This window comes from Girardinichthys multiradiatus, chromosome 13 (genome assembly GCF_021462225.1).
Source record: "Girardinichthys multiradiatus isolate DD_20200921_A chromosome 13, DD_fGirMul_XY1, whole genome shotgun sequence".
NCBI classification, from domain to species: Eukaryota; Metazoa; Chordata; class Actinopteri; order Cyprinodontiformes; family Goodeidae; genus Girardinichthys; species Girardinichthys multiradiatus.
Genome location: NC_061806.1, coordinates 32522172 through 32547979, shown reverse-complemented (window position 1 = coordinate 32547979; position 25808 = coordinate 32522172). Strand labels below are relative to the sequence as shown.

Sequence of the window (25808 nt, the reverse complement as noted above, 5' to 3'; positions counted from 1 at the left end):
AATGGAAGATATCACTGTAGAAAAGGGATATGTATAACCCATAAATTTATTGAGGCACGAAATATACATAGATTTGTATAAGAGCACAGCTCTACATGTTTTTACCATCAGCTGGAGCTGAAAAACACTTTGATGGTATTGTTGTAAATTGAGTTGGCTAACTCCACTGGATCCACCTCCCTTGCAGCTGCCATCACCTCTAAAACTTGTCTGAAAAAGGAAAGCAAACATTTAAGTTCTTGATAAATTTACAGCTCACCCATTGAGTTTTAAAACCACTTTAACCTCCTTCCCCGACTCATCCATGAAATTACTCACATGATATGGCAGGGCTCATTTCGGTCCTTCAGGCAGTGTCCTGCTTCCCATTTCTTCTTTGTGGGAAATGTTGTTTTAACATATTTGGAGCCAGCGTGAGTGTTCTTCACACCACACCATGGAGCATCTGAAAGGGGAACGATCCAGATGTAATGCCAATATGCAGGTTTAATAATCTACAAGGCAGTCAGAGTGTGCTTCTTTAACGTGTGAAATTAATCTATTTTTCAACTCACTGAACTGAGCTACAGAAATGACAGACAGACGTATGTATAGCAGTTGTTGACTCACCAGTTTCAATCATGAGTCGCTCAGTGGGGATAGACTTCATTGCTCCAATATTGGTTTCTGTTTTCAAGGAGCTGAGAAAATGTAATATTGTTAAGAGAAGAACTGTACCTGATAAACAACAGCTTTGATTGTACTATACTCCAACAGGACAGTCAACATACCGGGTCTTTTACGTAGATTATTTACAGAAAATATTTTTGTTTTTTATAAATTTAGACGTGTGGTTTATTAGCTAAAACGAGTAATATACTTTTTAGCATCATGCTATTTATTCATTGCTTTTTTTTTTTTTTTAGCATACTATGACAATATCTTTTTTAAACAACAAATGAACCATTACATTTTTTGCCTAATCGGCTCTCTGTAAGTATAGCCCACATTATATTTTATTATCTGTTTAAATATAAGAATAAACCCAAATTAGAACTCAGGCTGAGGGATTCAAGTTTCTAGCTTTGGCAGCCAAACCAAACACCCTATTGGAAAATCTTCTCACCATCCATTTATTCCAATATATAGGTCTAGGTCAATGAGAGCAGCAGCGTCCTCTGCCGTCCCATCAAACGAGTGGACCTGAAGGAGGAAATGTCAACAAATTGTCTGATTGTGATTCTACATTTCTTATGTACCTATCAGCATTTCCAGTGTTACAGAAATGTTTTAGAAAAAAAGGTATGACTAAAAATGTGCCTGTTCTCAAGATTATTACATAAGTGTGTTACCTTTGGTTTCCAATAAGTCTTCTCACAATAAAACTATTTATTACCAGTTGAAGGCTCCCAAAAACAAAAAAAGCTTTAAATCAAACAGTAGATTATAAATTTTTTCTCACCACTCCTCCAACACATCGGTCTCGATTTCTCTTCATGATATCTAATTAAACAAAATGTACAAAGATATCGTCATCAATAAAATCCATGTTAGGCATGAAACACTCGTTTACTGCATAAAACTACCAATGAATTCCTGGTGGGAGTTTCTGCAGTGGAGGAACATGGGCAGCTTGGTCTCTTCGGCCAAGTCAAACTGCTTCTCAAAATATCTGCAAGAAACCAGAAAGCAAATACACAAAACAAATAAGAGTTTTTATAGAAACAGCATAACTGATTTAGTTATGAAAACTGGACCAAACATTTACACTCCTAAATGGACATTTGGAACTGGCGTAAATAAAAAAGTAAGTAAAAATAAGTTACTTTTTTTTCAAATTAAGACCACAGATATTGCTGAATTAGGTGCCAATTATAAACTTAAAACTAGATGATAAGTGAATGTATTGTGCAGATGCTAAAAATTGAGTAAATTCATTCTATAACCCATTGTATGTTGCAGTACTAATGACAAAAAATAAAAACATACTTCAATTGAGTCTCTTTAGGGCAAAACTCCAACCTGTCAAAATCTGGAACAAGAAAAACAGGGGAAAAAAGATGAGTTCCCTGAATTTAAAAGTAACACAAAAAACTACACAAATAACAGAAGACTTCTCAGAGGAAGAGAAAAATCTGGGATAATTAAGACCCACCTAGACCACACTCTCCTATGGCCACCACCTTTCCTCTGTGTGCCGCTGTCAGCTCCTTCAGCCCTGAGAAGTACTGTGATTCTCCATTCTGCTCAAACTCACTGCAGCGAGTGGGATGGCAACCAACTGTGCAGTAAAATTCCTCTGCAATAAAAAGGGAGCTTATTTTATATACAGCTGTGAAGACCCAACAGTTAGTAAATCGTTACAGAAACTGGGCTGATTCTGTTCTACAGGAATGAGGGGTTTTACTGTATGTTTCAACATGGTTCTGTCTTCTAACGTTGCACATCAGCCACAAATATTATAGTTCTAATCTGTTGTTGTTGTTACCTCGGGTCTCAGCCAGTTTGACAGCTTCTTTGCTATCTTCAAGGTTCCCTCCAGTGATCATAAACTGAAACACAGGAACATATATGAAAGCATAAAAAGACAGAAAGCATAAGATAAATCTCAATCATGGGCAGTGTATGTATTAATATAGTGGCAACCCTAATGAAAAGGTTCTAGCCGACTAAACCCGACTGCTATTACGTGGCCCCAAATGCACTCATTTCCTCATCTGTTGAAGTGGGGAATGTGTAACAAACCTTTTCAACTCCAACTCCGAGAGCTCTGGTGATGATCTGATGAAAGTCATCTGTGAGAAAACAAACTTGATTAAACTAAGGTTAATATCAACACCTCACATGTTAAAGGAGGGCTGCACAATACCAGGAAGACATGCAATACGTAATAGTGTTGGTGATGTGCAATCAAAACACAAAAACTTGAAACTAACGATTATTTTACTAATCGATTATTCTGTTGACTATTTTTTAGATTATCGATTAATAAACTGATAGCATAATTTGGTTAAACAAAATCTAAACATCTTGAGGGGTTCAGGATAGAGCATATTTACAGACAAAAAAGGTTTTTTATCTTAAATGCAAAATGTTAATATTTTATGTACAGTTTTGGCCTAATGACTGCTCTTAATGGGTTGTTCTTTCAGGAAAAGACATGTTTTAGAGTCTGTATTCTCCAGTTAAGGATCATTCCATTACCAAATTAGTTGATGAGTATTTCAATATTTGATTAATCATGATTGTCTGGCATTCATGTCATTAATCATGACACGGATGCCTGGTTTTGAGTAGCCATTGCAGATACTGGAAAGAAAAGAAATGTTTGCATTCTAACATCATTTTATAGCTTCTGTTTAGGCAAATGAAGCAACTTTTCATGGAAAAAGTTTCTTAATGACAAACTCAATTCATTTCAAAAATAATTTATTAATCCCAAAGGGAAATCAAATATTGTTGTAGCTCATATTATGTAGGTTTCTTCAAAGAGCCATTGTAGATGCTGATGGCTGTGGGCAGGAAGGATCTCCTGTAGCGCTCCGTTTTACAGCAGATCTGAAGAAGCCTCTGACTGAAGACACTCTGTTGTTGTAGGACAGTCTCATGAAGAGGATGCTCAGGGTTCTCCATAATGTTCTTCATTTTATGAAGAATCTGTCTTTCCACAATGATCTCCAGAGGTTCCAGAGGAGTCCCCAGAACAGAGCCAGCCTTTTTTATCAGCTTGTTGAGCTTTTTTAAGTCCCTGGCTCTGATGCTGCTTCCCCAGGAGATGATGGTAGAAGAGATCACACTTTCCACAACAGACTTCTAGAAGATATGCAGCATCTTGCTGGAAACACTGAAGGACCTAAGCTTCCTCAAGAAGTACAGTCTGCTCTGTCTCTTCTTGTAGATGGCTTCACAGTTGCATCTCCACTCCAGTCTGTTGTCCAGGTGAACACCAAACTAAACAACTTTGTGGCTCTTAACTATCTCCTAATGGTCTAAAGAAGCATTTATTAACCCCGGTTCCCAGGGCCCACAGTCCTTCATGTTTAAGATGTTTGTCTGCTACAGCACACCTAATTAAATTGATTCCATTACTTCCTCACCAGCCCTCAAGTGCTGCAGAAGCCTGTTCATCACGTCAGGTGAGTGGCAGCAGGGAAAGACCTAAAACAGGACAGTGGGCCTCGAGGACCAGGGGAAGAAACCCTGCTCTAAAGGTTAGCACCAATAAATACAGTGCCTTGCGAAAGTACTAGACCCCCTTGAACTGGTCAACCTCTTGCCACATTTCAGGCTTCAAACATAAAGATATAAAATTCAAATTTTTTGTGAAGAATCAACAACAAGTGGGACACAATCATGAAGTGGAATGAAATTTATTGGATGTGTCAAACTTTTTTAACAAACAAAAAACTGAAAAGTGGGGCGTGCAACATTATTCAGCCCCTTTACTTTCAGGGCTGCAAACTCACTCCAGAAGTTCAGTGAGGATCTCTGAATGATCCAATGTTGTCCCAAATGACTGATGATGATAAATAGAATCCACCTGTGTGTAATCAAGTCTCCGTATAAATGCACCTGCTCTGTGATAGTCTCAGGGTTCTGTTCAAAGCGCAGAGAGCATCATGAAGACCAAGGAACACACCAGGCAGGTCTTAGATACTGTTGTGGAGACGTTTAAAGCTGGATTTGGATACAAAAACATTTCCCAAGCTTTAAACATCCCAAGGAGCACTGTGCAAGCAATCATACTGAAATGGAAGGAGTATCAGACCACTGCATAATCTACCAAGACCCGGCTGTCCCTCTAAACTTTCATCTCAAACAATGAGAAGACTGATCAGAGATGCAGCCAAGAGGCCCATGATCACTCTGGATGAACTGCAGAGATCTGCAACTGAGGTGGGAGAGTCTGTCCATAGGACAACAATCAGTCGTACACTGCACAAATCTGGCCTTTATGGAAGAGTGGCAAGAAGAAAGCCATTTCTCAAAGATATCCATAAAATGTCTCGTTTAAAGTTTGTCACAAGCCACCTGGGAGACACACCAGACATGTGAAAGAAGGTGCTCTGGTCAGATGAAACCAAAATCCAACTGTTTGGTCACAATGCAAAATGATATGTTTGGCGTAAAAGCAACACAGCTCACCATCCCTGAACACACCATCCCCACTGTCAAACACGGTGGTGGCAGCATCATGGTTTGGGCCTGCTTTTCGTCAGCAGGGACAGGGAAGATGGTCAAAATTGATGGGAAGATGGATGGGGCCAAATACAGGACCATTCTGGAAGAAAACCTGTTGGAGTCAGCAAGAGACCTGAGACTGGGACGGAGATTTATCTTCCAACAAGACAATGATCCAAAACATAAAGCCAAATCTACAACGGAAGTTCACAAATAAACGTATCCAGGTGTTGGAATGGCCAAGTCAAAGTCCAGACCTGAATCCAATCGAGAATCTGTAGAAAGAGCTGAAGACTGCTGTTCATGAACGCTCTCCATCCAACCTCACTGAGCTCGAGCTGTTTTGCAAGGAAGAATGGGCAAGAATTCAGTCTCTCGATGTGCAAAACTGATAGAGACAAACCCCAAGCACCTTGCAGCTGTAATTGCAGCAAAGGGTGGAGCTACAAAGTATTAACGCAAAGGGGCCGAATAATATTGCACGCACCACTTTTCGGTTATTTGTTAAAAAAAGTTGACACACTCAATAAATTTCATTACACTTCACGATTGTGTCCCACTTGTTGTTGTGTTAATATTAGAGATGCACAGAATCGATCGTCTTTTACCAACCAACACTGATGTCTGGTTTTGTTTAATACTGACCTGCCAGTCACTGAGCCGATCTGGATTGCTTTTTAATGTTTATTACAATGTGAGCAGGTCTTTGCAGTGTTGATAGTGCACATACTGATAATGTGATGATGGTAAATTCACAAAATAATGTGTAATTTACATCAAATGGGATGGATTGGTAAATAATTAGGAACACGAGCAGATGTGTGATATGTACTAATTTGCAGGGATCTAGAAAGTCTGAGCATCACAGGATGCAAGTAGTAGCTTTACCAGTTGAGAGATATGTCATCCAGCAGTCACTTAAAATGATGGTCACCGACAGAGAATGTCTCGTAGATTAGACAGTATTTCCAGGACTTGATGGGAGTTTGGTGGTGGTGTATTGTCCATCACTTACAGTGTTGTAAAAAATGATTTACCACCTTACAAATTTGTTCCGTGTTTGTTCCACTTGCACAAAATGCAGTTTTCAAAATATAATTTGATTTACTAAAGGAAAAAGCTGGGGAAGATCACCTAAGAGAACCTGTCAAACAACATGAAGTGGACCAAATGAAGAAAACTTGGAACAGTAACAAACCTATTAAAATAATCCATGGTGCGTTGATGACAGATCCAGGAAGGGGCAAAAGAGAGGCCAAGAACAACATCTAAGTCACAGCATGCCTCATTCCCTAGTTAAAATGAGTTTAGACGAGGCAAAATGGCATCCAGGGAAGAGGTGACTGCTGAGCGCAAAGGCCTGTATCAAATTTACCAAAAAACAACTTGATGATCCCAAAAACCTTTGAGAAAATATTCTGTACACTGATGAGAAAAAAGATGGGTGTAAAACATCTGGTGTAAAACTAGCACTTCAAAAAATAACTGTCATACTGTGAGTCAAACACAGTTGTAGTTGTGTGATGGCGATCTGAAACTCTAGTGCAGTTGGATTATGCAGCAGGACAATGATCTAAAGCAGTGGTTCCCAATCCTGGTCCACAGGGCCCCCTGTCTTGCATGTTTAAAATGTGTCTCTGTTCCAGCACACCTGATTCAAATGATTGCATGACCTTCTTTGCATGACATCAAGTTCTGCTGCAGCCTGGTAACCACCCAGTTATTTAAGTCAGGTGTGCGGCAGCAAGGAGACACCTAAAACATGCAGGACAGGGGGCCTTGAGGAACAGGGTAGGAAACCACTTATCTAAAGCACACCACCAAGTCCTCAACTAAAAACAGAATGGTTTTGGAGTGGCCTAGTCAAAGTCTGAGTTGAGTAGCTGCATGGTGATCCAAACTGACTTATTTGCATACTCATTGAGGGTCTGCATGTGTATCTAATTAGGTTTAAATAATTTCTCTTCAGTGAATGCATAACATTATAAGGAATGGCTCACCGTCATGTTTCTGCTTCCCCCTGTAAAGTCCTCTAAACATGGGATCAGTCAGGTTCACACCAATATCTAAGGATGGAGAGGGTGGAAAATCTCAAAAGACAACTGGCAATTATTTAGCATTCAGCTCTATGATACTGGATCATTCTGCTGCAATGTATTCAGTTTAACAGCTTACTAACAGTTACTAACTTGTTTACAGTGGGGCAGTGTAAAAATCTAAGGAAATGCTGCGAAAGACGTCAGAAATGCAGAAGTGCAGTAAATGGATCTGTTCTAATGCACTTAATACATAAGCCTAATTTAAACTTTAAACCCTCACTAGCCTTAACAACAGTAACAGAGAAGGTTGGCTAGATAATAAAATTTCGTATAAGTCGAATATTTAAACTTTCTTGTTTGTATTCTTGAAAAATCACAGAAGCTTCAGCTTTACGGGGTAGGTTAGGGTTAGAAATTAACTGCGTTAAACTAAAACCTAACCTGGCATAAATCAAGCAAGGGCTAGGTGTCATTTGCTTTTATCTACGTTTTAAAACATAAGTGTCTCACCAATGAATTTGAACTGTGCCATGGTGGTAATAGTTTTGCAGAGAGCCACACAAGCAGACCTCACCATTCCCATAATGCCGCTTTACCGTATTAACGCACGAATAAATAAACTACAATTCTAAAACACCTCGTTAGAAAGTCCTAGCATCTTATCTAAACAGTATAGATTAACTTAAGGCGTAAAAGTACTGATGCACAGCAATGCATTCTTCCAACACTTCTGATTAAGGGATAACTACGTAGATAAGAAATATACGTGCGCAATCTGTTAGCATATACGGTAATGACGCAAAGTCCCAGAATCCACCGCGCTGCTCGGTGGGAAGGTGACAGCGGACGGCGAAAATGGCCTCTGCTTATCTTACTCACCAGCAGAAAGTGATGAGGCTTTACAAGAAGTCTTTGAGGCACCTCGAATCATGGTGCATATTTAGGTAAGAGCAGCGTTTTTATTTCGGCTCTTTGTGGAATAGTTTAGTTAAACTGCTTCGCTGCTAACGTAACATTGAAGCTAAGTTAGCTTGTCGCTGTTAGCACCCCAGGTCATTCAATCCTTGAGCCATGAAAAACGATATGTATGTCCCAATTCAGGGGCTGGATCCTTCGAAGGCTGTGTCCCACTTCAGTGTTGTTTGTCAGACTATCAAATAAACAGGAGCACCCCCCAGTCTATGCAGCGTTGTGATGAGCCTTTTTCAAACTCTATTTTAAAGGATTTTTAAGGAGTTTGCTAGGTGCTCGCTAGCACTTACTAGCTTCCACTAATTGTATTTATGGAGAAGAGGAATCTCAGGCTCTTATTTAACTTGTCCTAACCCCGCCGTCAAATTCGTTTAGGTTATCCAAAGTATATTACCTACATAATATTACATATTATTTAAATATCTTAAAGTTTATATGTAGTCATTTGATTGTGAAACGTCCCCATTTTACACGTGAAGATAAGGTGCGAGGTGATGGAATAAAATAGATGTCTGATGAATGTTTTTCTTTAAATACTTTGAATGCTTTTGTCAATATTTAGGTGACATACAGTGTTTAATATTATGCATTACTTCATTATCCTTTAATAATAACGAAGCTTTCCAAATTTAAACCACGGTTATACCATTGAGTAGGAATATAATTTTTAGAGCGACACATTATCTGCATTGCAATATCAGTGTGTCATATCTTAAGGGACTGCTTGAATGCAATATTTTGTAGACTATTCTATTATACAGTCATATTCAATAAATTAACATGTGTTGCAATACGGATTATTTGTCAGATTAAGAGTGTTTTTGAAAATAACAACCTTTTAAGCATTTATAAAACATACCTTTCAAAAAGGCCACATTTCTGTATTTTTATTATTGGTGTGATGTAATATTTTAATCATAAATGTCATTTTTTTATGAGCTCTAAGCAGAAAATACCCATAAAAGCAGAAATAAAGGCTCAAAAGCATTAGTTTGCGTGCAGTTAATCTATATAAGAGAGCTAAATTACTGAAATAAATGACCCTTTCAACAATATTCTAATTTATTGAATGGGTCTATACATATATCTATATGTATAATATCTATAGGCATGCAGGAAATGTTTGCATTGTATATTAAAACAGCCTAATTTGAAAAAGCAATTATTTGAAAGTACTTTCAAATAATATGATTATGTGTGTAGATTATAAATGAAGACACTTGCAGCAATTTTAAACCTCAGTTTTTGGGATATTTTATGTCCCTTTATTTACGTTGAACTTGTGAGAAGTTGTGACCCAATTCAAAGAAGAATGCTTAATAAAATAAAATCTAGATATTGTCATGAAATGTTTTATCTATGTTGAATAATCCACCCCTTTTAGTTACTGGAATAAATGTCAGCTGATAGTCATTTTAATAAACCACGAAAGTGTTGTTTTTTTGTTTTTTTTTACCAAAGAAATCACAGTATATTGCCAAAAGTATTTGTTTACTTTAACATGTACATGAATGATGTTGATGGACCCACCATTGCCAGCAATAGCAACTTTAACTATTCTGTAAACATCTTCCACAAGGTTTAGGAGTGTGTTCATAGTTGGATGAGAAAACCAGAAGTGCAGCCGCTGCTTTAGTTCATCCAAAAGGTGTTCAAGAAGGTTGATGTCAGGACTCTGTGCAGGTCAGCCAAGTTTCTCCACACCAGACTTTGTACACCTGCAGCCATGGAAGTGATTGGAACACCAGAATTCATTGATTTGGTGGTGTGACCGACCCAGTGCTTTTGGCAATATAGTGTATTTTTACCATTTATGGCAGTAGAATATTTTGCCATTTTATTTTTTATTTTTCAGAGTGAACTTTGTTGTAAACCTTAAATTAAACACTATATATGCATGTGCTTGCATATCAAATGAGTTTGATTTTGGTGTATAGGTGCTTGGAAAAACCTTATCTTGTAGAATATTTGGTAATAAAAAAACAAATCTATCTCTCTTTTGATAAATAAAACATTATTTTGGTAGACCTTTGTGTGGGTGTAGTCTTGTGCTCAGTGACTTAAGTGAACAAGATCAGAATGCTTGTGGAGAGTGGTGGGCACATTGTGATAATGGAATATAAATAACAGGAAACGTGGGATAATCTCAATAAAAATCATCATTGAAGGATTCAACTTTATCACAATTTCATGTTTTCCTAATGTCATACAGCCCTTTATAATAAATAGTTTTCGCAAATGCCGGTTTGCTTTTGCATCAAACTTTCCTCAAGATATTTTTTCAAAGGTCATAGTATGTTTACAGCTAAACATTTTACAAGACATCAGAATAAAATGCAAAAATATGTTTTTTAAAATATTTTTATTAATTGAATTCATGCTATTATAGTTTTACTTTGTGAAGTTTCTGTAGGTCGTCTGACCTTTCCTTTTCTTGTTGTAGCCGTCATTAAGGTCCTTGACGAATGCAAGTCATACTCAATATTGTTTGTGTTTTCCTATCAGAGACAAATACCGGTTCTACGCCTGCATGCTTCGGGCTCGGTTTGACGAGAACAAGAATGAGAAGGACATGGTGAAGGCCACCATGCTGCTGAAGGCAGGTGAGGAGGAGTTCTGGGCCAACCAACATCCTCAACCCTACATCTTCCCTGACTCTCCGGGAGGAACTTCCTATGAAAGATATGAGTGCTACAAGGTGAGAAGGAACTAAACTATATAGTGTGGATGATGCTGTTTCTTTGTTGCTTGAGTATTCTGTGCCACAGGTTCTGTTTTTTTTTTTTTGTTTTTTTTTTGTTTAGATGGCAGAAATCTGCCTAAAAACCAAGACCTCCCTGATTAGCCTTTAGCCTGACTGTCCAGTCAGAATGTTTTTCAGGTACTATACTGATTCAATAGAGTCTCGCTTTCAAATAATGCTATTTCTATCCCTTTACAGGTTAACTTAGTGTTTCTGTAGCTATCCATCAACAGCTGAACTGTTGGTAGTTTGTAGAGGTCTCTTGGTTTAAATGAAGTAGTAATGTAGCAGAGAAAAATATAACTTTACAATGTAATAGTAAATAGTAGTAAATATTTATGTGTAGTTGAATGTTCTTAGATGTGTTTTGTGTTTGTAGGTCCCAGAATGGGTGCTGGACCACTGGCACCCCTCAGAGAAGGCCATGTACCCTGACTACTTCTCCAAGAGGGAGCAGTGGAAGAAACTCAGAATGCAGAGTTGGGATAAAGAGGTAAGCAGGGTTGCCTTCCTGTTTCAGTTGTTTCTTAGCCACTTTTAAGAAATGCATCTCAACATAAAAAGCAACAAAGGAAACCAGTGCTATCCCAGTCTGTTTCTGACATCTACTTAAGTCTGAAAACTGAGTGTTTTCACTCTGTTAAAATGGTAAGCTGTGTGTGTTTTACTTGGTTTAATGGGAGATGTTTTTTAACTATTGATCTAAATAAGAATTTTTTTTTCCAGATTCATTTTCTCGTCCCATTTACATTATTTTGGTCTAATTAGACGTTTTCTAGTATATTGACCAGATGGCGCCAAGGTTTAATGTTTAAACAATGAAACCACAAGACCCTTGGTCGGACTTTGATTATAGGTAGATATGCATCATATTTAGGCTGTTTGTTTTAATGATATGTCACTGAACACATTATGTGCTTCTGCTCCATTAATTTAGTAAAATATGTACAGTACAGACCAAAGGTTTGGACACACCTTCTCATTCAAAGAGTTTTCTTTATTTTCATGACTATCAATATTGTACAGGGGTTGGACAATGAAACTGAAACACCTGTCATTTTAGTGTGGGAGGTTTCATGGCTAAATTGGACCAGCCTGGTAGCCAGTCTTCATTGATTGCACATTGCACCAGTAAGAGCAGAGTGTGAAGGTTCAATTAGCAGGGTAAGAGCACAGTTTTGCTCAAAATATTGAAATGCACACAACATTATGGCTGACGTACCAGAGTTCAAAAGAGGACAAATTGTTGGTGCACGTCTTGCTGGCGCATCTGTGACCAAGACAGCAAGTCTTTGTGATGTATCAAGAGCCACGGTATCCAGGGTAATGTCAGCATACTACCAAGAAGGACGAACCACATTCAACAGGATTAACTGTGGACGCAAGACGAAGCTGTCTGAAAGGGATGTTCGGGTGCTAACCCGGATTGTATCCAAAAAACATAAAACCATGGCTGCCCGAATTATGGCAGAATTAAATGTGCACCTCAACTCTCCTGTTTCCACCAGAACTGTCCGTCAGGAGCTCCACAGGATCAATATACACGGGCGGGCTGCTATAGCCAAACCTTTGGTCACTCATGCCAAAGCCAAACGTCGGTTTCAATGGTGCAAGGAGCGCAAATCTTGGGCTGTGGACAATGTGAAACATGTATTGTTCTCTGATGAGTCCACCTTTACTGTTTTCCCCACATCCGGGAGAGTTATGGTGTGGAGAAGCCCCAAAGAAGCGTACCACCCAGACTGTTGCATGCCCAGAGTGAAGCATGGGGGTGGATCAGTGATGGTTTGGGCTGCCATATCATGGCATTCCCTTGGCCCAATACTTGTGCTAGATGGGCGCGTCACTGCCAAGGACTACCGAACCATTCTTGAGGACCATGTGCATCCAATGGTTCAAACATTGTATCCTGAAGGCGGTGCCGTGTATCAGGATGACAATGCACCAATACACACAGAAAGACTGGTGAAAGATTGGTTTGATGAACATGAAAGTGAAGTTGAACATCTCCCATGGCCTGATCTAAATATTATTGAGCCACTTTGGGGTGTTTTGGAGGAGCGAGTCAGGAAACGTTTTCCTCCACCAGTATCACATAGTGACCTGGCCACTATCCTGCAAGAAGAATGGCTTAAAATCCCTCTGACCACTGTGCAGGACTTGTATATGTCATTCCCAAGATGAATTGACGCTGTATTGGCCGCAAAAGGAGGCCCTACACCATACTAATAAATGATTGTGGTCTAAAACCAGGTGTTTCAGTTTCATTGTCCAACCCCTGTAGCTTCACACTGAAGGCATCAACACTATTAATTAACACATGTGGAATTATATACTGAACAAAAAAGTGTGAAACAACTGAAAATATGTCTGATATTCTAGGTTCTTCAAAGTAGCCACCTTTTGTTTTGATTACTGCTACGCACACTCTTGGCAATCTGTTGATGAGCTTCAGGAGGTAGTCACCTGAAATGGTTTTCACTTCACAGGTGTGCCCTGTCAGGTTTAATAAGTGGGATTTCAAGCCTTATAAATGGGGTTGGGACCAACAGTTGTGTTGTGCAGGAGGTGGAGACAGTACACAGCTGATAGTCCTACTCAATAGACTGTTAGAATTTGTATTATGGCAAGAAAAAAGCAGCTAAGTAAAGAAAAACGAGTGGTCATCATTACTTTAAGAAATGAAGGTCAGTCAGTCCAAACAATTGGGAAAACTTTGTCACCAGCCTCAGAAACAGCAGCTCAGATTAGAGAACAGGTCGATGCCACACAGAGTTCTAGCAGCAGACACATCTCTAGAACAACTGTTAAGAGGAGACTGTGTGAATCAGGCCTTCATGATAAAAAAGCTGCTAGGAAACCACTGCTGAGGACAGGTAACAAGCAGAAGAGACTTATTTGGGCTAAAGAACACAAGGAATGGACATTAGACCAGTGGAAATCTGTGCTTTGGTCTGATGAGTCCAAGTTTGAGATCTTTGGTTCCAACCACCGTGTCTTTGTGCGGCGCAGAAGAGATGAACGGATGGACTCTACATGCCTGGTTCCCACCGTGAAGCATGGAGGAGGAGGTGTGATGGTGTGGGGGTGCTTTGTTGGTGACACCGTTGGGGATTTATTCAAAATTGAAGGCATACTGAACCAGCATGGCTACCACAGCATCTTGCAGCTGCTTCTTTTTCCGTAGGACTATCAGCTGTGTACTGTATCCACCTCCTGCACAACAAAAGTGATGGTCCCAACCCCATTTATAAGGCTTGAAATCCCATTTCAGCTGACTACCTCTTGAAACTCATCAACAGAATACCAAGAGTGTGCGAAGCAGTAATCAAAGCAAAAGGTGGCTACTTTGAAGAACCTAGAATATAAGATATATTTTCAGTTGTTTCACACTTTTTTGTTCAGTATATAATTCCACATGTGTTAATTCATAGTTTTGATGCCTTCAGTGTGAAGCTACAATATTCATAGTCATGAAAATAAAGAAAACTCTTTGAATGAGAAGGTGTGTCCAAACGTTTGGCCTTTACTGTATATTGATCAGGCTTCAGGTGAGCAGCTGTAACACTGGAAGGGATTTTTACAGTTTTTTTATTTAGAAAATTATTAAAACCAATTATTATATTAAGGTTTCTTTCTGAAAAACATGTCAACAGATAACTAGTACATAACTTCCATTTAAGATTTCAAAAATATCTCAGAAACATGCTTATTTTACTTTGTAGTAAACGTCATGTTTGAGGAAATATTCTGGTTCAATCTAGATAACTAGCAGTATTATGAAAGTATAGGTAAACATGTTTAATAGTCTCACATGGCATGGAAAAGTACATTAGAAAAACAAAATCAATACCTGCTAAAACTATCATACTCAGCTCTCGCCTCTGTCTGCCTCCAGGTTGCTCAGCTGGAGGCCGAAACTCCAGCCGGTGGCCCCTGGACCGAGGCTCTGCCTCCTGCCCGCAAGGAGGGCGACCTCCCCCCTCTGTGGTGGCAGTACGTCACCCGCCCAAGGGAGCGCCCCACATAAACCCTGTACCTCTCCTGAGATTAGTCAGTCCAGCTACCTGAGGAAAAACCACCCCAAACACACAATGACAGCACCAAGACTGACTGACCTCATGGTACCATCTGTTTGTAGAGTCATGCCTGAAGGAGTTCACCTTTACAGGCTGCACGACTAAGTTAACAACCTGCCTGAATTCACATGATGACTCTGAAAAGTTCTGTAGATGTTCCAGTTAATACCTGTAAGTAATAAAGAAATGTATGATCAGTGTGGTGTTTGTGTCTGTTTGATAGAGTTCTGTTTCTATGAAGGTATGTAGATGAAGTTAGAATTAAGTTGGCTACTCTGCGTTGATGTTGGTGATTTAAGTGAAACAAGACAAGTTGACCAAAAGGAAAAATGATAAAAAACTCTTTAAACCTCAGTTATTCAGTATTATCAGGTTAGCATGTGGCAGTGGTGTATTTTAAGCATCATGCACAGAAATCATTGAGCTGAAAAGCTAGTTTCTGCTAAACAGTCTCACTTAGTTTCCACCCTACTTCAATAAAAAAATAATATACATTATGTATAAACATGAATGCAATGTATCTGATCTGTTTATTCAGTTGCAGGTAACAAAAGTATAAATAAGTAAACTAAATCTTGGCAGATATTCTTTAAGAAATGAGATCCACTGTAATGAAATCATTCTAGTCATTGGCATGGAAATTAAAATAACTATTCAGGGAAACATCTTTCCATCAGACCAACATGGGTCATTAGGAAAGCCTGGCTCTACCAAACCATAATATTAAAACCTCTGAGTAAATATAAAACAGTTCAATAATTATTTAATTAGAACAGGCTGTCCCTTTTTACATTTATAAAATAGTCTTTAAAGTGAAAATTACTGTTAGCAGCATCATAATATGTTGGTGTTAGTACATTTGGCAGTTTTCTTAAAAAGCTGCGATGAAAATGCCTCATCACTATGGCGACAGAGGTCTGAAGCTGCGTGGTCGGATCATCATGGTGACCGCCTTCAGAGAGTAGAAGTCTGAATCCTTCCAGGAAAACCAGACGATGCCATCTGGTCCCAGCAGGTTGTGAGCCCTCAAAGAGTATCGGCCACCCTAATGAAAAACAACACATTTCCTCCACAGTCATTTATGTGTCTTTAATAGTCCCACTTTAAAAAAAGAAATGTCCACTTTTAATGGGATGCATAGTTAATCCTGTAAAATTCATCTGAAAAACATAGAATAAATATGTAAAATGAAGCTGCAGTATACTGGCTACATAAATGTTCACACTTGAAGCACCATTTGATTAACATTTAGCATTCAGTTTTTTGCCAGTGGTTTATCAGCATGCCACAACTTGGTGATATTTGCCGATCATAGTGTGATGAGATCTTTTGTCCTCCTTCAGGTGACTTCAGATGTTCTGTCGGATTTAGTTTTGGATTCTAGTTAGACCATTTCCAAAGTTGCATGTTTTTCTGGAGAAGCCATTCTTTTGTTGATTTGGAAGCATGCTTGGGCTCACAGTGCTGCTGATAAGTAAAACCCATCTTTTTCTTCTGCCTCCTAACAAACACCTGAAGGTTTTGACTGTTAAAATTGAGTAATTGGAATTGTGGATTTTTTCATAACTTAATTTATCTCTACAAAAACCCTAGTCCAATCACAAGAAAGCTAGCGCTACCACAATGTTTCCTGTTGGTATTGTTTTTTTTTATTTTATTTTGTTTTGGTGACATACAATATTAAATCTTTTTGTGTTAAACGTAACTTTATGAGGTCTGACCCAAAAACATGACTTCTCCTGACTGATACGTTTAAACAGTCTGTTGCTTATGATCCTGTGTAACCTTATTTCAAACTATGGCTTTAGCTAAAGGATGCAAATGAGCAAACATCAGAAAAACCTTGCCAGGAGAGTTTACCTTTATTGGATCCCTGAAGATGGTGAGGATAAAGGATTAGTTTAATAACAGCTTTTTTATGTTTTACATTTTGTGCCAATATTCTATATCTATAATGTCTTACCTTGTAGTAAACTCCATTGAGGTTGGCATAGAAACATTGGTGGAACCACCAGCCGGCGTGGCTGATCTCAGCACAGATGTTCCCTGTGTCTGGTGTGCTGAAACCGTGTTGGTCGTGATACCAGCCGAAGGAATCCTCCACTGTCCCACTGAAACCAGAAACATGGAGCCGATACTGGTTCTCCTCATTGTCTATTCTGTAGATGGAGGACAGGAAACCAAAATATTCATTTAATTAATGCAGTTTATCTGCTAATGGATTATATAAAACAAGCCCCCCTCAACTAATCACCAGCCCTGCAAGTATAGTGCTTTACTTTTGTTGTCTCTGTTGTTCAGTACTTGCTGTCCATTGTTCTCAATGTACCTGAAAGACTGATACGAGGCGTGCCTGTGGACGTGGCTCCAGTCCTGCATGTCAATACGGAGGCTGTAGTGACCCTGGTTGGAGAGCATGTGAACTTGATGGTTACCAAGCCAGTGTTCTCCTCGTGGTTCACCGAAACCATCTCGGTATTCCACCCAGCCACGGTTAAAACTCACTGACCCATCACGCCTGTGCTGAAATACAGTCCAGCCACCGCCTGGCATGTAAACACATGAGCATGAGTATTGTTCATCTTAGTGTTAGCATGACAAAACTTTTCCTACGTTAGAGATGCAGTGCAGTTGAATGCCAAACAGGGCTTCAAGAAGTAAAAGTTTTTGTTTTATTATCATTTCTCATTTTAAAGAAAACACCTTACAGTTGATGAACAAATCTGAAACTGTATTGATTTGTCTCTAAAAGGTCCTTAATACTCGAGTTTCTCACCATCTGTCTCCATGTCACAGTATACAGGAAATGTGGTTCCTGGTGACATGACAATGGTGTAAACTCCTGAACGACGAACGCCATTGTGATACAGAGATGTGCAGTCTGATGGACAGTAGGACAGGTACTGTCCACCTGAGGGAGACACAGACCGAGAATTATAGACTGTCAAAACAAAACTGCCAACATCATACAATGCCAAGTTAAAGCATTCATACCCCTCAAACCATTGGAAATTTAGTCATTTTACAGCCACAAAATTCTGTCTGTTTTATTGGGTTTTTATGTGACCAACTTAAAGTAGAGCATACTTGATGCATCATCTTCAATTTTATAATTTGTTTTACAAATAAATATCTAAGAAGTCTGGTGTACATTTGTATTCGGCCCACTTTACTCTGATCTAATCCAATGCAACCATCTGCCTTTAGAAATGTCAGTATAATCAGTAGAAATCCAGTCATTCTGTGGAGACTGCCGAGGGTTTGTTAGCAAACATTAGTGAACAAACAGCATCAAGAAGACAGAAACATATCAGACAGGTCAGGAATAAAGTTGGACTGGTCATGCACTCCACAAATGTGGCCTTTATGGAAGCGCGGCACGAAAGAAATTGCGGAAAGAAAGTAAAAAAAAGTTCTGTTGCAGATTGTGAAAAACCACTTAGTCTCCTTCCACAGCAAACGTGTGGGGGAGGTGCTCTGGTCAGATGAGACCAAAACTGAACCTTTTGAACTACATGCAAAACACTGTCTAGTTGAAAACTAACAGACGAGGCAGTCTCGTACTGTGGGAATGCTTTTCTTCAGCAGAAACAGGAAAACTGGTCACAATTAACGGGAAGATGGATGTAGCTAAATACTGGGAAATACTGAAAGATAACACATGAATGACTGCAAGACACTTCAGACTGGGTCAGAGGTTCACCTTCCAGCAGGAGAACATCCCTTAACATCTAGCTGAGGCCACAACGGAATGATTTAGATCAAAACAAGTTTATGTTTTAGAGTTGTTCAGACCTAAATCCATTTAAGCATCTGTGGAAAAACTTAAAATATGATGTTCACAGTTGATCTCCTTCCAATCTAGCTGAGTTTGAGCTATTTTACAAAGAAGAAGATGGAACAAATTCAGCCTCAATATGTGCAAAGCTGGCAGAGAAATACTCCAAAAGACTTAAAGCTACACTGCAGTGAAGTGTTGACTCAGGGAAGCCTGAACACCCATGCATGTTACACTTTTTTTGGCTTCTTATTTGTAATGAAAGGGTTTAGAAAGCCGTGCTACTTGACGATGGTCTATCACATAAAATTCCACTGAAATACACAATCTGTAATGTGGTTGTTAAGTGTCAAAATGGGAAACTTTAAAGTGGAAAAAAAATAAATATTTTGCAAGGCACTTTTACTCACTGACAAGTAGTTGTTTAGAAATATTACTTTATTTTTTTAAGTGAATTTAAAGGTTATGGGTTAATTCTGTCAGAAACCTGAAGCACTTTAACATATAAACAAATGGTTGTTACATTCTGTTACAAAACCATGATACATAATGTCTTTTGTTTTTAAATGTTTGTGAAACCACAAAGTTGCGTGCACACCATGCAGCTCCCAACTCACCACAGTGCATGTGTACCTGGTGCCAGAGTGTTTCTCATCCCGAGAGGCGGCATAGCCTTGATCACATTGATTGTGCAGCCACTGTTGCGGCTCATGTGCTGCATGGTGGCTGACAGGTTGCGAAGCTGCGTCTGCAGCTCGTACAGCAGCGCTGCGTGCACTTGGAGCAGAGTGTTGGCCTCTGCATGACGCAGCTCCAAGAAATGCAAGCGATGGTCCAAGGTTGAGTTCAGTCTGACGCTGTCTTCACCCTGTGGGACACAACGACAGAAGAGTGGCGTATGGCTTATATGGATTCAGTAAGGTCTGTGAAATAACTCCTTAACTTGTAAGTGGGCTTGAGGTTCAGCATTCTGGCACTCATACACTTGGCTATAAAGATAAGCCAAAAAGTATTCATATCCCAGGCAGATTTGAATTTCTAAATATTTTCATTCTACCAAGAAGCTTGTTTCAAGTAGGAAAGGAGACAGACATCTGTCAAAATGTCAAAAAACAATAAGACAAAAGAGTGTCATTAAATAAATATAGTATATATATAAATATATATTGTCTAAAATTATTTTTACCTTTCTCTGTAATCAGTGGAAGAACATTTATTACCAAAACAACAATAAAACCAGAGCTGCAGGATTCTGGGAAAATAAATCAATGTGAGACAGTTTTTAATTTAAAATGTATAATGATTATTCCACATTTTTTCTCACTTTTCTATATGTTTTCTGTCATCATAATTTCCCCATCCCTATTTGTGAACAAAAGCCTTCTTTTGTGCATCAAGGGGAGCAGGAATCCATCCAACTGGGCAAATATGTCCTTTGCATTAAGAACAGTAGAGCATATCCCCTGAAGAACTGAACAGATATCGAAGCATTCCTGAGTGATTACGATGTTGCAAAAATGTATATTTTAATGACAAATGGAATATATTGTTTATCTGTAAATCAAACCCTTATTATAATTGCTTTTTGCAAGTTTCCATTGGTATTTTGATGATTTATCTTTTGGTAATGAGCTCTCAGTCTTTGAAGCCTTTAATTTATAACTACCAGGGGTATGAGTAATGTTTGGGCTGTACGTCTGGCTTTTTATACTCAAAGTCTTCATGGCATTTCAGTGTCTCAGACTATCAGACTCACAGATAGCAGAGCAGGGGATTCTCTTTTTTTCCTCTTTTTTCTTTGAGTTTCTCTCCTTAAAACCTTTGTCAGACACTGATTAAGTGGAATGCCCCCATAGGAGTATTTTGCCTTCCTGCTGTTAATGTTGCCAATTCTTCAAAACTATTGTTGAAGCTTTTCATTCATCACCTGTTGACAAAAAGAATGCTGCCCCACAAAGAAAAAAGTGGTGAACCTGTATTATTATTAAATGTTTAATGTAGAATATGTACAATATTGACATCATGAGGTGTATTGAACTGTATACCCCCTAAAATTTTCATTTTTGTCCCTTCTGTCCCATTGTACTGACCTTTTGATGCAACGTGGTTGAAGGAAAAGGTGGGATGACTTTTAATTATCTCTATACTACTGTAAGAAAAGTAATACTTTTATTTGTTTGCAAGTATTCTGAATATCTTCTAGCAGATGGCCCTTTAACTCAGATGTTGAGCTGACATTTTCATGTATTTTTGTCTTCTAGATTTGGCCTAATTAAAAAATAGATAAAAAGTTGTTGGATAGCAATACTTTCCCTGCACACTCCGGACTTACAAACCTGACTTAGACGATTGGCAGTGCGTGGACAGTGAAGCCGGAAAGGATCCTCTAAGTGTCAGGCAGACTCTGAAGGATAAAAGTACTCTGACCAAAAGGTCTCCAGCTAATCCTGTTAGCATTCAGGGTTAAGGAGGACTTAAAGGGTGTGAAGACAGGGAGATAAAGTTAGACAGGGAGATAAACAAAAGGCCTAGATAAACCAAGATAGCAAAAGAAAGATGCTGTGTTAAACATATTTTGACATATTTTGATTCATCTTTTTTTACCTTTGAACTAATGTAAACCCATATACTGTGATTGGACAAAAAAAAAATCAAAATTCTTGCTTTGACTGAGAGATGTAGAATAATTTAAACCAAGTGGCATCTACGTTACACCTCTACAATTCTATAAATTTACACAGTGAGATAGCAGCATATCCATAGGTTCTTGTTTAGTGTAGATCATTCTCCACCTGAAACATCTTTGTCCCAATATTTCAACAGCATTAGCAATATTTAGTGTGAGAACAGCGGAGAACATTGTGTAGAATTTGTCGTTTGGGTTGTAGTTTTGCGCCTCTTCCTGTTCTTCTGGAATCTTTCACAAACTTTTGACCAAAAATCTAAAAAAGGACTATTAAGATGGATTTAGCTCTATTTAGGACAGAAACATCAGAGACACATGCTGCATTATAGGAGAAAGATTTGCATAGAAAAAAATAATTATTATAAAACCTGAGGATCATGTACGGTTGTGGTCATGAGTTAACACATTCTTATCAGAGGATTAAATGTGTTTAACCTGAAGTTTTGACTGACATGTTTAAACTGATGCTTTTCCAGCGTGAAATAATCTTCTAAAATACAACTTCCACATTTAATAAAACAGGAATCAGGGTTTGCCATGCCCTGCGCAGTGGGCCAGTTGTTAGCATTGTTGCCTTGCAGCAAGAAGGACCTGGGTTCAAATCTCTTCTCTGGTCTTTCTGCATGGACTTTGCATTTTCCTGCTGTGTATTTACGGGTAATACAGCTTCCTCCCACAGTCCTAAAATATGACTGCTAAGTTAATTGACCTCTTTAAATTCCAATGAGTTTAGAGTTTTTTCATGAATGTTGTTTCTCTGTGTTGGACAAGTGAAATCAGAAAAATGAATGTGTCTTGCACACTCAATGGACATGTTTTTCATGTGCTTTCTGCAAGTGCACTCAATAGGGAATTGGTGTCCTCTGGTTGCTGCTACTATTTTATGTGCTTTGCACAGGACTGGGCTGTACTTTATCCTGTCCCAGAATTTTCATGATTTTCTGCATTTTAAATGTTTTGTCTGATCAAATAACAGAATCTCTCTCCATAAGAAATATGGTTTGGTCATTTGTCAGGAATTAAATGGTAAATGGTAAATGGCCTCCACTATAACGTTTCACAGTACAATCAGTCATCCACCCATTTATACACACATTGATACACTGACAGTGGTAGGCTACATTATGACCACAGCTGTCCTAGGGAAGGCTGACAGAATCGAGGCTGCCATACAACCAGCGCCACCGGGCTCTCTGACCACCATCAGCAGGTGAGGCGTCTCTAACTGCTATTTTGCTTTAAGAATCTCTATTACATGGAATTGATTGATATAAGTACTCAAAACCTATGAGTTTAATCAAGTTTACCTGCATCTCCAAAGCCTTGACTCGATGTCGGTGGTTCCTCACCTCCTCCTGCAGCTCAGACATTGTCTCCCTCAGCTCCTCAAGCTGCTCCTTTCTGTTCTGGTTCTCTTGAAGCCAGAAGGAAATCTCATCTGTGCAGCGAAACATGTCCGGGCAACGTTTTTCTGTTGCTCCTACACGAGGCAGAGTTGCCATTAGCCGACACTGTCCATTAGGCATCAGCTGGCTGCTGTACTCACCGCACTGTGTCTGGTTTAAAGTTTGGATGGTGCCACCACCAACCCCACCAACACCGTCAATCTGTATGACTCTTGGGGCATCAGGGTTCAGGTCAGAATGTGTTTCCAGGATTGAATTAGAAGGATGCCAGTCAGCATCTTCATAGGTGCCCTGGTTTATGTCAGGTACATTCCAGTTTGTCTCCATCTGCATGTCTGGTACGTCCCTGGGAGTCCGGGTGTTCTTCTTTGGAAGGTTTTCCTTGGATCCTGTGATTGTTGTTGGTCGAGGATCATGCTGTTCAACGTTTGACTGTTCATTTAAGTCCACAATGTTAGTACTGGCATAATGGAAACCCAAGCCAGTGAGTAAAAAAGTCCATAACATTTCTTCTAACCTCATGTTGAACATTTAGTGAGTTGCCGTCTCTGGCTGCTGTTGACTTTAATCCACAGTAAATCTAATTCACCAGTGTAATCAGTTCCAGGATCAACATCAGGAGACAACATTATAGCAGCAGAGTGACGTGCAGAGTGTATCCAAACTCAGTAGCTCGTAATCTTTAATTTGGGTTGATGAAGTTCTGAAGATGTTTACAAAATCTTTTTGCATAAAATGTGGCTGCAGATTATTTCAGAAAATGGTTGTAGCAAAAAAAAAAAGTCTTATGTCTGTCCTCAGCAAGGGTCAACTCCTCAGAATGCATACAGAAGCCTCACAGTAGAAAAGTCTGTAAAAAAAGACCCTTTGCTCTCGATATGTTGTGTTAATCATGATTTTGCCAATGTGTTTGTGGAATCAAATAATAGTTTCAGTCTTATTTTATCACATTTAGCTCAAATTTCATAAAGAAAAGCAGCTAGTCAACCTAGTGATCAGGGAGTAACTTCCCAAAGACATCTAATCAATGCAGTTCTGTCAAATCCATCACTCTTAATATCCAGATTAAAAGGAAAACAAGCTTGAAAAGGGGAAACAAAATTAACGTTTATAAGGACAGTCCTACCTGTGTCCATGTCTCAGTCCTGCACTCAACTCAGTGCAAAAGCATCTATACTGCCACGCTTTAAGACTGTGTGTGTGTGTGTGTGTGTGTGTGCAGCACCGGGTATGACATCCTATCCTGATAATCTGATAATTAGATTGGAAGCTATTTCCCTTAAAGGTAATAAATTACAAGGAGGATCAGAGTAACCCGCTACAAATTACTCTAAATACATTATAACAGATAAACTACTAAATAAATACTGTACATATAGTTTGTATTTTCATAAAATAATAATTTTAATCACTAAGGATTATGTTGTTCTGTTTTTATTGTAGCGTTGTCTGTCACCTGCCTCCAGGTTTGTATTTTTGCTGAGTTCCGGTTTTTGTAAAGCATTTTGATTTAGGCTGAATTCGCTGTCTTTGATTGACTGGGTCTCAGTGCACAGGATGCCCTGATTAGGAAGCAATACATTACTGCGAGACCTACAAGCTAGGCTGTTTGGTGCAGTGATGAACTGAGAAAAAAATTATGATGAACGCATCGTCAATTCTAAATATTACATTGTTTTCAATATTAGTTTATCAATGATCAGTGTCTTAGCGTGACTTGTTTTAAATCCCAATTTTACAGTTTATTGCTTTTTATGTGATGCTTAAAGTTTTCTATTATTTTTTTAATGTATTTCTTGTTTTAATGTTTGTTTTATGCTTGTTCCTCTATTTTCCCTGAAGCACTTTAACCTGTGCTTGAATTGTGCTATACTCCTTGCCTTGCAGTGCCTTTCCTTACACTAAAATATCACTATACATGTCCATCAACCCCCCATAATAATCAATAAAATAAAGATAACTGCACGGCTCTAAAATACATTTATGATATTTTTTTATTGCAATAGCGTAATTTCAATGATTTTTTTTTTAACCCAGTCATTTATTACAATATGTTATTTACATGTGAATCAATCATTGGTTTTAATAAAATCACTGCTGCCGCAATTACTGCACCCCTTTAAAAAGTTCCTTTAAATTTAGACTTCATAAGTTCGACTTTAGTTTTAAAGCTAATTGGATGGTTTGTAGGAAGTTAATTAGTAATCCACAACTCCGTGTCCTTTAATAAGTATAATGCAACACAGAGGCACATTTCTGGTAGCCTTTCTTCAAGATGGGAAAGACAAGAGAACATGCTATTCAAGGGAAGCAGTCGTGTGTTGATCTTCATAAGCCAAGAAGTGGCTAAAGGACAAAAAGCTACCTGCAATAAGTGAGAAGTCTAAAACACTTGGAACAGTAAGTAGCTTGGGCAAGAACCTAATGTAATCTTACCACCACAAACAATAAGGAGGATGAGCAGTTAATAGTAAAGGGTGATGTATTATTTATTTGTGAGTGTCAGACACTCATCCTCGTGGATGGAGCAGCAAAATTTCCTGATTTGATTTGATGATCTCACAATTTCATTTCAAAATTAACAATTTTATTATATAATAAAATGTCTGAATGCCTGGGAACGCCTTGGGCTCCACCCGGAGGAGCTGGAGGAGGTGTCTGGGGAGAGGGACGTCTGGGCGTCTCTGATGAGTCTGATGCCCCCGCGACCCGGTCCCGGATAAACGGAAGACGACGAGTATGAGTACGATGTCTGAATGCATTCTTCCATGTTTTGTTATTGTCCCAACTTGTTCTCCGTCCTTGTTCATAGCTGAAATATTAGAAAATTAAGAGCATTTCCATCAGACAGAAGGCTATTTAAAGTGTTCTTTAAAAAGCAAAGTCAAAGATATCACTTTAACCTGGCAACAACCTTAATTCCAATGAAGTTAGATGTTGTGTAA

At 38.8% G+C, this 25808-nt stretch overlaps 3 protein-coding genes across 3 annotated transcripts; 1 reads left to right on the top strand and 2 right to left on the bottom strand.

Moving 5' to 3' along the window:
- Positions 1-28: 28 nt before the first annotated feature.
- On the bottom strand, positions 29-7932 carry tatdn1 (TatD DNase domain containing 1). The gene is made up of 12 exons (XM_047384880.1): positions 7710-7932; positions 7161-7226; positions 2725-2774; positions 2468-2531; positions 2135-2278; positions 1969-2011; positions 1566-1651; positions 1442-1482; positions 1106-1182; positions 610-680; positions 319-445; positions 29-210 (listed from the first exon to the last, which is right to left on the bottom strand). The coding sequence occupies exons 1-12, from the start codon at positions 7780-7782 to the stop codon at positions 108-110; spliced, it is 945 nt and encodes a 314-aa protein (XP_047240836.1). The 5' UTR covers positions 7783-7932; the 3' UTR covers positions 29-107.
- Positions 7933-7986: 54 nt separating this feature from the next.
- On the top strand, positions 7987-15190 carry ndufb9 (NADH:ubiquinone oxidoreductase subunit B9). Its single transcript, XM_047384882.1, has 4 exons — positions 7987-8143; positions 10677-10869; positions 11294-11407; positions 14813-15190. The coding sequence occupies exons 1-4, from the start codon at positions 8055-8057 to the stop codon at positions 14942-14944; spliced, it is 528 nt and encodes a 175-aa protein (XP_047240838.1). The 5' UTR covers positions 7987-8054; the 3' UTR covers positions 14945-15190.
- LOC124879988 (fibrinogen-like protein 1) lies at positions 14891-24037 on the bottom strand. The gene is made up of 6 exons (XM_047384879.1): positions 22765-24037; positions 19405-19639; positions 17770-17904; positions 17323-17539; positions 16957-17152; positions 14891-16038 (listed from the first exon to the last, which is right to left on the bottom strand). The coding sequence occupies exons 1-6, from the start codon at positions 23392-23394 to the stop codon at positions 15895-15897; spliced, it is 1557 nt and encodes a 518-aa protein (XP_047240835.1). The 5' UTR covers positions 23395-24037; the 3' UTR covers positions 14891-15894.
- Positions 24038-25808: the final 1771 nt, after the last annotated feature.

Bases quoted from the DNA above. Each gene is read 5' to 3' on its own strand.
- ndufb9 (XM_047384882.1), top strand. From the start codon at position 8,055: ATGGCCTCTGCTTATCTTACTCACCAGCAGAAAGTGATGAGGCTTTAC. The intron at 8,144-10,676 runs GTAAGAGCAGCG...TTTTCCTATCAG, and splicing joins GAATCATGGTGCATATTTAG to AGACAAATACCGGTTCTACG. The intron at 11,408-14,812 runs GTAAGCAGGGTT...GTCTGCCTCCAG, and splicing joins TGCAGAGTTGGGATAAAGAG to GTTGCTCAGCTGGAGGCCGA.
- tatdn1 (XM_047384880.1), bottom strand. From the start codon at position 7,782: ATGGGAATGGTGAGGTCTGCTTGTGTGGCTCTCTGCAAAACTATTACC. The intron at 681-1,105 runs GTGAGAAGATTT...ACATTTTCTCAG, and splicing joins TATATTGGAATAAATGGATG to CTCCTTGAAAACAGAAACCA. The intron at 446-609 runs GTGAGTCAACAA...TTCCCCTTTCAG, and splicing joins GCGACTCATGATTGAAACTG to ATGCTCCATGGTGTGGTGTG.
- LOC124879988 (XM_047384879.1), bottom strand. From the start codon at position 23,394: ATGTTCAACATGAGGTTAGAAGAAATGTTATGGACTTTTTTACTCACT. The intron at 17,905-19,404 runs GTACACATGCAC...TGTCTCCCTCAG, and splicing joins GAGAAACACTCTGGCACCAG to GTGGACAGTACCTGTCCTAC. The intron at 17,153-17,322 runs GTACATTGAGAA...CTCCATCTACAG, and splicing joins GCCTCGTATCAGTCTTTCAG to AATAGACAATGAGGAGAACC.